Source organism: Anabrus simplex, chromosome 6, assembly GCF_040414725.1.
Source record: "Anabrus simplex isolate iqAnaSimp1 chromosome 6, ASM4041472v1, whole genome shotgun sequence".
NCBI classification, from domain to species: domain Eukaryota; kingdom Metazoa; phylum Arthropoda; class Insecta; order Orthoptera; family Tettigoniidae; genus Anabrus; species Anabrus simplex.
The window spans coordinates 131,590,423-131,603,909 of record NC_090270.1 but is presented as its reverse complement, the minus strand read 5'-3'; the positions used below and the strand labels follow the sequence as shown (position 1 = coordinate 131,603,909).

General features: G+C 38.4%; 1 protein-coding gene across 1 annotated transcript in view; it reads left to right on the top strand.

The window, feature by feature from the left end:
• The first annotated feature begins 8,133 nt into the window (after positions 1-8,133).
• Positions 8,134-13,487, top strand: part of bor (ATPase family AAA domain containing bor) — a 140,877-nt gene continuing 135,523 nt past the window's right edge. Inside the window, exon 1 of the mRNA XM_067149928.2 lies at positions 8,134-8,395. Coding sequence (XP_067006029.1) covers positions 8,206-8,395 — 190 coding nt within the window. The 5' untranslated portion in view covers positions 8,134-8,205. The remainder of the gene's footprint in view (positions 8,396-13,487) is intronic.

The following is a 13,487-nucleotide window of genomic DNA, read 5'->3' as shown; positions in this document are numbered from 1 at the left end:
GGGAGTATTAAGTATGGATCTAACAGTTCCATTTATACTACCATTAGCTCATTCAAGCCAGATTTCTTACAGCGCATCCAGATTACATTCAAATATTGTAGGTGACTATGAACTAAAGAGTAGTAGATCTGTTTTAGAAGTTGTTGTGGGATAAGATAACTAAGTTTCTTTAAAATTCCAGCAACAGGTGTAATATTTTAGTAATGTATTCAACATGGTCTGTCCAGTTCAAGTTCCTACCAATTACCAAGCCAAGATATTTGGCAGTACTAAGTAGTTTTATTTCATTATTATGCATATATATTTTTTGTGTGGGATTTCTTTCTGACCTTGTTTTGTCATTATCATTTAATTAGTCTTTTCCACATTAATTGTCAATTTATTTATTTGAAACCAAAAACACAGAGAATTGAGGTCTTCCTGCATATCTTTAACAATGGAGTGTATATTGCAACCAGTATAGAACATGTTTGTTTCGTCGGCATTTAGTGTGATACGTCCTTTGAAACGGCAAGTCTCAATGTCGTTGATGTAGACTAGAAAGAGTATCGGCCCTAATAGCTACCCCTGTGGAACGCCATGGGTTACCCTAATTGCTGAGCTCCTACACTTATTCAGCACTACATACTGTTTTCTATTAGACAGAATATTATCAAACCACTTCAAAGCAACACCATGAACTCCTGCTCTCTCTAATTTAGCTAACATTCTTTCATGGTCCACTGTATCAAATGCCTTCTTTAGATCTATAAACAATCCACCAGCAAAATTAATAAAATCTATTGACTCTTGCAGAAGTTTTTGAGATCTACGGTTGCTATTTCAGTGTTGGAGTTCTCACGAAAGCCATATTGTGCATTGCAAAAGAAATTATGTTTGTTTAAAAAAGTGAGAAGTATCTTTTTAACAACTGTTTCTAATAGTTTGTAGATTGTGGAGAGAATATAGATACGCTTACAGTTACTAGGATTCCTCCCATCCCCACCCTTGAAGACAGGAACTACTTTAGCTACTTTTAGCTCTCTAAGTAATGTAACAGATGCCAAGGATTCGTTAATGTTCTCCGTTAGCATTCCGCTAAAGAATCGTGTAATTGTTTTAGAAAGTTGGCAGTTATATATCCTGCCCACAGCTACTCTTATTTTTTAGATTTGATATTGTAGATCGTACTTCTGTTTCATCAGTTGGATATAGGTAGAATGAATTCAAGTAGCTAGGAACCCTAAGTGTTTCAGTGGTCTGGGGAGAGATTGCTGAAGTCTGGTTTTTAGCAATATTTGAAAATTATAAATTTAATGATTCACATATTTCCTGACTGTCTGTAATTATATTGTTATTTATTTGTGGAGAGGTACAATTATCGCCTGTTGTTTTTTCTGTTATGTATGATTTCATTGATTATTTTCCACGTTTCCTTTGTGTTCTTGTTATGAATTCTAAATTTTTCAGAGTAATATTTTTTTTAAGCTCCTTTTAAAATTTGTTATAATTTTTCTACACTTGCGATATTCCTGATTGAGATTGATGTTATTCTTTAGGGGATTTTAAAGTTTCGCATGTAAAATGTCACGTCGCTTAATAAGGCTAAGAAGTTCAGAAGATATCCACCGCGAGCTACCCGTTCTTTGTGTTCGATGACTTTGTGCTTTCTGTCTTTGTGTACTAAGCGGTAGTTGGTCAATAAAGTAATAATATATTATGTCAATCCTACTAGTTGTGTTGTTTATGACTTTTGTTTATGTTCAGTGATATTACTACCTTCAGATCTATCATCTTTTCGGTCTACATTAGTTGCTTGCAGACTTTTCAGTTCAAACGATCGTGGTGGAATTTTAGAATTTGGCAAAAGAATATCAAATATTAATATATTATGGTCACTTATATAGCTACCAACATTTGATAAATAATAATATATTCCAAAATTATTTGTAGACACATGATATATTAAAGTGCTTGTGGTATCACATATTCGTGTTGGATATACATTATTGCATTGCTTGCAATCATAGGAAAAAAGCAGGTTCATATATTTTCTTTTTAGTTGGTCACTAGTTAAGATATCGATATTCGTGTCACCCAAAAATAGGCCTAAATTGTTAGTTGTTTTACTTAGAAAATTTTCGAGGGAAGCTAGATGTGGTGGGGCATTATTCCTATTTCGGTTATATCCTGCAATTAAATCAATACTTTTATATTTACTATTACTAAATTTATCCCTATATTTTTCAACACATATTAACCTGTGATCAAGTTCACAATTCATTTTCACATTTACTTTCCAATAGTGTGAAACGCAAATACGTAAGCCACCTCCAGCTTTGCCGTCTCTGTGTGAAAAGCTGCTTCTCTAAATTGGTATATTACATTATTTCGCCTCCTCACTTTTCGCCCAGATTTTTGTCACAACCAATATATCTATCTCACCGATATTAACCTACGGCCTGACACTAATCTGGGAACAACTGCAAAAGAAAGACATCAAAGAAATTGAAAAGGTAAAAGCTAGATTTCAGAAAAATTTTTTGGGAGTCTCTAAGTTTACCCCATCACGCTTGGTCTACCTGCTTGCCAGAGAACCCTTCTATATTGAAGATCTAAGGCTTGAATTATCATTGCTCACGTCAGTAGCATACCAGTGCCTATTAAAGGAACTTCAGGACAAAAGGGAAGATATATGGCTAGATTTCTTCTCCACAGATGCGATGATCAACTGGGAATGGATAACGGCCAACTATGAACTGAGGCACACTATGACTCGTTTTACGGTCCGTGGTTTCCACTACAAAATCTGCAAGAGAGAAACCTACCATGATCCAAGTGAACTGTGTCAGTGTAAACTCTGTGGCGACCAATGTGATAGATACCATGTGATAAAATGCAAAAGCAGACAAATCTCGCTGACAAAATTCTCTAATAGTTAAATACTATGTAAACTATACATTGACCACTATGGCTTTATAACTGTATTATTATATGGCCATTGGCTGCATTAAAATATTATTATAATAATGTGTAACAAAATTTCTATTTCCTCAAGTTTGTTTCGGATTCTCCTGCTGTTTAGGTACAAGACTCTAACCGCACTGCAAGATTTTGACGGACCAGTAGAGCTGTTTCCGTCCAGGTTCGAAGCAACTGTATATGAACTGATGTTCTGTAAAACAAAATTATTTATGGAATCGTATGAATTTCATAACAGCCTAATGGAAAAATGGAATATTTGTTGTAACACTTAGGTACTGCCCTTAACGAGTGTTGGTATGATATCTTGGCTGTGCCGTTACACTTATATCTTCGCTCTGCAACTTTCCAATATCATCAATGCTCCTAATTCGCACTGATCTGTGGTTTTCAGGCCTTCTAACGTAGATTTTGCAGTCCCTTGTCCAAATATATTTATATCCATATTGCCGTAGATCCCTGGCATCTCGTGGAGATGTTTATTCCTCGATGTCAGATGTTCATTGATATATACAGCTCGGTTAGCTGCTTGGATACCTAAATCTTTTGAGCTTAGTGTTTTGTTAGTCTTCCTTGCTGCGAGCAGTTCATCCTTTTTGAACCGGCTACACAATTTTACAAGGATTGGAGGGGGTAGTTCCTGCTTCTTTTAGGGTAGACGATGACCCGCATCAATATCACCGTCGTTCACTTCGATACCGTGAGCATTGACAAGTGCTTTCACAACTGCGACCGGATTCTCGTCACCAAGCTGAGGCAATCCATGAATTTCTGCGTTGTTCCTCCAGACGTACTGTTGGAGGTCTTGATTTCCCTCTCTAAGCTTAGAGACTTCTTCATCTGCTCTTGTCTTTTCCCTTTCGAAGACAACAACCTTAGACTTCAATGCCGCTACTTCTGCCATAGCGTTTTGAAAGTAATCAGTTATTTTGTGCAGTTAACGCTTAATATCGTCTAAACTCTCAGCACAGTATGTTACCGACTTTTTAATTTCCTCTTGTTCAGCTTCGATTCCTTCTAGTTTACATAGGTTTTTGTGGATGTCCCTAACTTCAGATTCCATATCCTCAAGCTTATGGTCACTTGGCCCTGTGGCCAGATCGCCGTTCATACTATCACACTTGCCGCAGTACCACTTCTTTGATTTGTCCTCAGTTAGTGTCTTGAATTCCCGTTTATTTAATTTAACATACGATCTGTGATGTTTTTCTATGACACCGTCACAGATGATGTAGTCGTCCTCGGCGGTAATTGATTTTATGCACGGACCACGCCCAACTAGTTGCTTATTGCCCGCCATCTTGATATCGTAGTATTTCGAACAGGAAAAAAAGAGCAAAGGGACACTATCATTTCACGAATTCTCTGTAGACCATCAAAGAACTACGGAGTGGTTCAAAGCAATTAGCACTTTCATCTTAATATTCCGTTTCTATTTCGGGTATTTACCATCTTTATTTCTTCCTTTCTTTCTTTCTATCTTTCTTTCTTTCTTTCTTTCTTTCTTTCTTTCTTTCTTTCTTTCTTTCTTTATTTCATAAATTGTTTACCATTCCAGGGTTGGCTTTTCCCTCGGACTCAGCGAGGGATCCCAGCTCTACCACCTCAAGTTTAGTGTCCTGGAGCGTGAGACTTCTGGTCGGGGATGAAACTGGGAAGGATGACCAGTACCTTGCCCTCGCGGCCACAACTGCTATGCTGAACACGGGCCTTGTGTTGGGGATGGGAATATTGGAAAGGATAGACACGGAAGAGGGAAGAAAGCGACCGTGGCCTTAAGTTAGGTACAATCCCCGCATTTGCCTGGAGAAGGGGGAATCTATGGAAAACAACTTCGAGGTGAGAAATTATTCCCTTCTGCTCAGTTGACCTCCCAAAGCTGAGTGGACCAAGTTACAGCACTCGTACCACTTTTAAAATTTCGTGGCTGGACCAGGAATTGAACTCGGGCCTCCGGGGATGGCAGCTAATCGTGTATTGTTCACCCCTTAATTTTCTTTCATTGAATAATCCTTGAGGCGGAGTCGTATTTGCCATATTACAGCAACACAACAGATTTTTATCCAAGATAATCTGAATTTAACATTTAAACACTGACAAGTAAGAACCATTACCGTTATGACGGTAAGGCCAACGTATGAAGTGTTGTTACCTGAGCAAGGAAGAGTTTACAATGTTTTACTAAAAATGCTTTTCTCTCACTGAATATTTATTTAAAATTCTTGTTCTTTTTTGCTATTTGTTTTACGTCGTACTGACCCAGATAGGTCTTATGGCGACGGTGGGGTAGGAAAGGGTTATGAGTGGGAAGGAATCGGCCGTAGTCTTAATTAAGGTGTAGCCTGATGTGAAAATGGGAAACAACGGAAAACCATCTTCAGCGCTGCCGACTGTGGGGTTCGAACCCACTATCTCCCGGATGCAAGCTCACAGCTGCGCACCCCTATTCGCATGGCCAACTCGCCCGGTATTTAAAATTCTAGTGCTAGGTATGAATAAAATGTAATCTGAAACTCTATATATATATAAATAAAATTTAAACATGTTTGAGTCAAAATATTTATGTTATCCACACAACGAATATAGAAAAAGTAAGATTTTATATTTTGTCCAGTCCCCTTCCTGAGAGCATCACTTGAAGAATTCAAAAAAACTCTAATTGAATCATGACTCTTAATCTCAAGATTAACATCAGAAGACAAAATTATTGTGGTAAGTTCTGCTATGTATCTAAATACTATGATAATAAAAGCGATTACTATTTTTCCTGACAGTTAAGGAACGTGAGTGGGACTACGCCATCTCTCCCCAGTTCCATTTCACGACGTTATTTTGGCACGACGTTATTTTAGCCTTTAGGATTAATCATTTTTACATTATTAGTCAATGTAATACACTCCTTTATTCCCTAAATTAAGATAATCGGCAATCAGAGTCAATATCAGAACGTCAGCTCTCCGCAGTTTCATTTGAAGACATTATTTTGGAAAATGTCAACGAAAGTAACCTTTAGGACTATTCATTTTGACAGTATTAATCTATTAACATTTTCCATAAGTATAAATTACGATAAATCGGCAATCAAAGTCAATAACTTTTCCATAAACAAGTATGGATTTCTACCGCAAATGGATAGGCCGCCAGCGCCACGTGTCATGCTGTGTAACTACTCCGATTACTGTGCGTGGACCCACTGATCTCTATACATGGATGGCTGGTAACTTGGGTAGCCGTAAGCCGAACAGAAGATGACTAGCTTAGTAAGATGGCAGGGAGCGCACGGTGCAGAAGACCACGATGAGCGCGCTTGCTTTGTTTATGCTTAGTTCTTTCGAGCATATAAACAGATAGAGAGGTCGCTCCCTATGTTTCTACCGGCCAAGCGTGGCATCAACATCAAGCTCTGAGCGATCAGCTGATGTAGGGCAAAACAAGGTGGTATTGCATAAGAAGAGCATTACGGAGTGCTTTTAAATCCCGATTTAAGCGTGCTCCTTGTGATTAATTAATTAAATCTATTCAAGATGGAGATAAATGCTATTTCTTTGGAATATTTCCTTTCCTTTTTGTATGAAAAGTGTTAAGTATCACTATATATGTGTAATATTTGGACGTGTTTACATATCAATTAAGCGTTACGGTGGCATGTTTAGGCCTTGCGTGGTTAACATTTTAATTACCACTTTTCTATACACTAAAAGGACGCACTATGAACTCTACGCTATAAATCACACATTTACAAAGGAATTAAGATGAAACACATCTATGAAAAATCACTAGTTTAAATAGTTCACTCTATGAATTGAAACCACATGTTACTTCTGAATGTTAGAAAAATATAAGCAAACAAGGGTGCCATGCTTGTACCATTACGATTAACACAAATACGAATTCCTAAATGTAAATAAATATTGCAAATACGGTGCGTAATATATTTTAACTATCAAAGTATACATGTGTGGCAGATATAAATTGAGCACTATTTGGAAGAGGTACAGCGTTCTCTCCTTCAGTTCAAATTAAAATACGTTAGGAGCGCGCAGCTGTGAGCTCGCATCCGGGAGACAGTGTGTTCGAACCCCACTGTCGGCAGCCCTGAAGATGGTTTATCCGTGGTTTCCAATGTTCACACCAGGCAAATGCTGGGGCTGCACCATAATTACGGCCACGGCCGCTTTCTTCCCATTCTCATGCCTTTCCTCTCCCATTGTCGCCATAAAACCTATCTGTGTAGGTGCGACGTAAAGCAACTAGCAAAAAAAGCAAATTGAAATATTTCCTAACATAACATAATTGTATTAATTAGGTAGTAAACAAGTGACTCTTAGCATGCCCGGGTGTACTTCTACGGCAAATGCACCACGAAATACTTGAATATCCAACGAAAAACACACAGTAAACTATCATTATACAATTACAGGAGAAATGATTGGTTCTGGGATTTGAAATGTTCTGCTGGCTCATATTAAATGGCTTCTAAAAGCTTTAAACAAGCCGGAATGACTAAAATAATAACATTTTCTAAAAGAGAGAGAATTGGGCTTATTTTTGTATGAATAAATAGAAAGTTTTTGGCTGAAAATACGAAAAATGCAGTCATGCCTCCCCTTAAGAATGCATAATTTCATGGCATACATGTATAGAATTTACAGCAATGTTCCTGAAACTCTTTTCGCACGTATTGTGTTACCGATCGCTAATTGCATGTATACAGCACCTAAGTTAATATTTGTCGGAAGTTATTGTACACTCATTTTAATTGCTATCCCGGAGATTTACTGACCTCTGAATGACGTTTCATAGTTTCCAATGTCCTTATGCTTTGAGTGAACATGTCCCTATATTTTTAATTATATATTCCAATGCGTCATTAATTGCGATTTAAAATTGATTACATTATAATTACTTCCCCGTAAGGAGAGCCCTAAGATGGGTGCACCAACATGGCGGACCGCGCGCTCAATCTGGCGTACTTTCTCCTGCAGCGGAGTGCTGCCATCCGCGTTCCATGTATAGATGTCAGTGCGTGGACCCGATTGTCAAGGCCGGTAAGGAGCATGCCAAAGCACTTGTTCTCTTTGGCTAAAGCGACGCATCAAGTGGGCCGTGGTCATAGAGTTTTAGCTCCTTTTATATAGATTATATATTTTCCCTGGAATGTGAAGTCTCGTGTTGTGTCCTGCAATAATTCGGTGTGTTGCGTGTTTCACCTGTAAACTATCGGCGAATTTTATCTGACTGAAAATGTGGTTGTTTGGTTCAAGAAGTCAGCAGCCACCAACTGAAATCCCACAGTTTCCTGTTCCACCTGCTGGTAGCAGTGGCGGTGACGATGAAAGAATCAAAAACGAGAAGAAAGCGATGGAAGCATACCGCTTCGATTCCACCGCATTGGAAAGGGCTGCTCAAGCCGCTAAAGAATTAGAAAGATCAGGTGAGAGTATCATTACTTGAATTGAAGCTAACTGTTAAATGTCTTCTGTGACTGCCTGATTGGTGAGCTTTTGTATAGAGCATGACATATCCAGTTTTGGAAAATAATGGTAATTGAAATTTCCTAACCTAGTTTACCTTTGTCCGTCGAATTCGCATATGTGCAGGTATTGTTACAGAAAAGGTTACTGCATAGTGATATTTGGAGGTGTTGCGGCATTAACGATGTGTGGATAAGACTCTTTATTAAAAGATTTCGGTCTTTACACTTCCTTAACGGTATGATTAGCGTACTGGCTTGTTCAGAGGCGTCCTGGGGCCTATTCCACAAAAGTATGGTCTTGTACATTACAAGTAAATTCTCTTGTAACTTGTACAAATACCAGAGTTTCTGTTCCACAAAAGAATTTTCTACAGTTGTACTTTACTACTCCATACTTACAAATTACCAGTGAATTTTTATGGGTGTGTTCCACGAAAGTACTAGTACTTGTAACTTACTAGTCAATTGGGAAGAATTCTCTACCAGTGAAGGGACATTAATACATAAATGTACTAGTGCTATTTAAATATGCTTATTTCAGATACATTTTGATAAATATGTGGTCTAGCAGTAGACACAGTGATGAAAATAAACCATCTGTACAGGGAAAGAATAAACTTCCAGTTTAACACTGTATCTTAATACAATGAACGTTTTAGCTTAAGCACAATACAAGTGGAAGAACTTTTGATAGATAATGGCCATAGGTTAAAACATCCTACGAACAGAAATAAATCTCTCTCTGCTAAACAACGGTTACTAACATCACTACATTGGCTAGGAAATGGTGGTCATTCTGTGATAGCTGCAATAAATGATATAAAATTTCCTCAAATTGTTCGTTGGCCTGAAAATACTGAACAAACATGTTCGTAAAAGGACATTTCTGGAATTATTAATGAGCAGAATATCTCTTCCATACGTCCAACTTTTCCCCTCAAAAGCTCCATGAGCTTTTCCCAAGTCAAATATTTCCATCCAATCATTTATTTTGACTTGTTTTTTCAGACTCTCGCTGAATGCACCAAAACAAACATCTTTCCTTCTTTCTATTTCCTTCAAAATGAATAACTTCGGTTCTCTTGACATCATTTTAACAATTCATGCAGAGTTTGCAATTATGTTTGGCGGCCGAATATCGTTATTAGCGGCAAATGATTCCTAATGACAGACCAAGGTAGCCTATATCACCTATCGTGGAACATATGCAAGGATCACGGAAGAACATAATGGGTGAGAATAACGGAGTAATTTTCCATCATCAAAGAAATAAACTGAAAAATAACATCGTAGCATTAAGAAATTCACAGGAATATTAGTTCTTTGAATCTTAGCTGCGTAAGTTACCTTAAAATACGATATTACGATAAATGCGGCAAGTATAACCTAATTTAACGAATGAAATACGAGGATAAACAACTGATTCATGCTATGACGTAGTATGTTTATTGATATGTTGTCACTTGGAAAACTTGTAACTATTCACTGGTAATATACAAGAGACTTTTAATCTTTTGTGGAACTGAAATGTACAACTCCATACATTACAAGAACCCGCACTAGTAACTTGTAATGTACAAAACCATACTTTTGTGGAATAGGCCCCTGGTTCGATTTTCGGCCATGACATGGATTTTAAGTGCGTATGGTCCGTTCTTATATTTAGGTGTTAGCCTCAGGAAGGGCATCGTGCCATAAATTGGTCCACATGTACACTAAGTGCCGATCCCTTGAATTGGGAGAAAGTTCCAGGTTTCACTCCTGGTTTGAAATACGAATGTACTTGTCGAGTTTATCCTGTTCTTTCAACTGCGAGTAGGTATTTGAGGGACTTGATTGTCAGAAATCTTTAATTGCATTTAATTTTTTTCCCCAAGAAAATTTATTGACTTTTCTGGTGTTCGTTTTTGGAATGTGATCTGATGGAATAGCATTGTCCATCTCAAGGCGGGCACTGGTTGAATCCTGTCCAGTGCATGTAGGATTTTTGAAATAATTTATTTCCTTGCGATAAAACTATCGAAGTGGCATTGATATTGTGGAATATTTGCAGTCATGTAAAGCTAAGTTTACGTGCTTTCTCCTGCCCCCTCCTCCCCTTTCTTCAAGTATTGGATCTTGTCACTGTGGTTCACATAGAATATTTATAGACAGAGCACTATTGCTTTTGGACAATGTAGCTTTCTAAATTTTTGCTCTATCACATTAATACTTGTCAGAATAGATATATTATCTTAACCATTGTGGTGCACCCGCTTGTAAGGAAAACTGTACACTGAGCGAGTTGGCCATGCAGTTTGGGATGTGCAGCTATGAGTTTGCATTCTGCAGATGGTGGGCATGAAATCCATTGTCAGCAGCCCTGAAGATGGTTTTTCCGTTGTTTTCCAATTTCACACTAGGCAAATGCTGGTGCTGTACCTTAAGGCCACGGGCGTTTCTTTCCCACTCCTAGCCCTTTCCTTGCCATCGTCCTGTAAGGCCTATCTGTGTTAATTCAACATGAAGCTATATTGAAGAAAACAATGTGGAATACTGAAGTAAAATATTTTCCTTTGAAACATACTGTAATGCACACTAGTGTCTGAGAGCATTGTTTGAATAGGAATTCTACAAGGCAGCCTACGAAGTGGTCCTTTTTCCTGCTGAATCGTGGAATAGAGTAGGTATTGTGTTTGCTTGCTTCCAGCCGAGTGGTTTTGTCAGTAGCCGGATCTAACTAATCCAGACCAATAGTTTTGTCACTAGCTGGACCTAACCAATCCAGATCCTATCTGGCATATTTCAATTGCCTTTTAGTCATCTTGCCATAGGTAATGTTGCAGGCCGCTGTTGGCTGCTTTGTGAGTCTAACCTGGGAGCTTTTTATGTCCCTAGACCCACTTTGCTTTCCCCTAGCACAATGATTTCATGATTAGCCAGCTCTAAAAATATAGACCAACTAGCTGAAGTACCCGTACAAAATCGACTCATATATATGCGTTTCAAATGCTAAGATCTTCTCTGTAGCTACCAAAAGAGCCCACACTTAGATGCCATAGTGAAGAGCTGAGAAGAGAAATGTTATTACGCTGTACTTCAGGGTTAAGTTCAGGTTGCAGCAGTATAGTAGCCAAAGTATTTGCTTTTCATGAAAGCATTTTGTGCTCTTTCAGTCCAACATCTCATTTTGAGCATGTTATCCCAATGTTCATTCATGGTAGAACTTAAATAGGTGTATATCATAACCCCTTTATTGGTTGATTAACCTGTCTTCTGTCAGAATTCCTGAAGTAACCTAGTATTGACATACTGAGGACTCGCTCAATACATTTGGTCAACAAGACACTGAAAGTCTTCCAAGCGCTCTGCTGTGAGTCCAGTGTCATTAATAGGGTGTGGATATTTATGTAAAAAACAAATATGGTATCAAAGTGTGATCTATGTACATAAAAATGTAGTAAATATCGTGAAATATGTGATTAAATATGTGATATTCATGTGTTGGGTATTCACCCCGAAGGCTGGTTTGATCCTCCACAGTTCCACCAACAGCTGTCATAAATAGCCTAGGCGTCACTGAAGAGGCATACTAGGGAAATGAGTGAGGTAGTTTCCCGTTGCTTTCCTCACCAAGTCAGAAGTTGCTATTACATATCAGTCTGCCAAGCCCACTGAAATGCATGCACCAACTGACCCTATGAGTGATATTTTCACACCCTTCGTAACAGGGACTGGCTGCATAAGGAATGGTATCACTAGCATCGCTCATACCTCGGTCACCTTCATATTGTCAAAGCCAAGGATGAGACTGAGACAGGACAATGAAAGTAACAAATTTATTCTAGCCCATACCAGAAGACATAGTGCACTGTAAACACTACATCTCGCCAGCAAAGGCATGTGATATTCATAAAATATATAATAGTATTAATGCATTACAATGTTGCTTTAGATAATTTACATAATCTACAGTTTTTTACTTTTGGTTGTAAGTATACTGTGGTTATTAAATAATCAAATGAAAGGAAATCAGAATACTTTAGGCAATGGCAAGAATATTTTGCACTGTAAATCTTGGAGTGTATGCCAACTCTTGTTGCTTTTCTCCATGAGGTCTAGTATGATGTTGGGTGAATCTTTGTAGCAAGTTTTTACAATCGGATGCCCTTCCTGACATCAACCCATCAGAGGAGTTACTAAGATGAAATGAATGATGTGATACATGATAGTAGGAAGGGAGGGAATGAAACCCGGTGCCCGCACATAGCCTACTCCCACAGAATAATGCCAAGGGGTCTGCTCCAGGCTTAATGTTACCATCCAACGGACGAATTGCCATCAACAGTCATGCCCTCACTCCATATAAACACTGCGGAGAGGTAGAGGTTTGGAATTGAATCCAGGCCTTTGGTATACAATATAGCGATTGAAAGTTGTTTACCACTGCTGCTCCAGCCGGCTAACATTCTGCTGGTGAAACTTTTTGACCAATGGGACTTGAACTGGTTAACCACAGTGTCAGACCATATAGACTTGACTCTTTAATGATCATGGCCACCAGGCAGGCTGCACTCACAGAGTATTTTACACAGTTTATTGTTTCAGCTAATTTCCTATTGCCCTCAGTCACTGCATTAATTCGGTCACTACTGATCTACATTTAGAGCAGTCGCCCAGGTGGCAGATTCTCTATCTGTTGTTTTCCTAACCTTTTCTTAAGTGATTTCAAAGAGGTGCTAGAATTTAGTCCCGCAGGAGTTCTTTTACGTGCCAGTAAATCTACCAATACAAGATGATGTATTTGAGCACCTTCAAATACCACTGTACTGAGTTAAGATCGAAACTGCCAGGTTGGGGTCGGAAGGCCAGTGCCTCAACCATCTGATCCACTCAGTCTGGCATGTACAAATAGGTCAAATGAAACCGAAGTATAACCATATCGGAGCCACAATTCGTCAACATGTTTCATTTTAAGTTGTCTCCAAGTAAATGAATGGAGTATGTAATTGCATAAGAATCTGGGCCCTAGTTATATTATTGATGACTTCTATATTAAACTTTTGATACC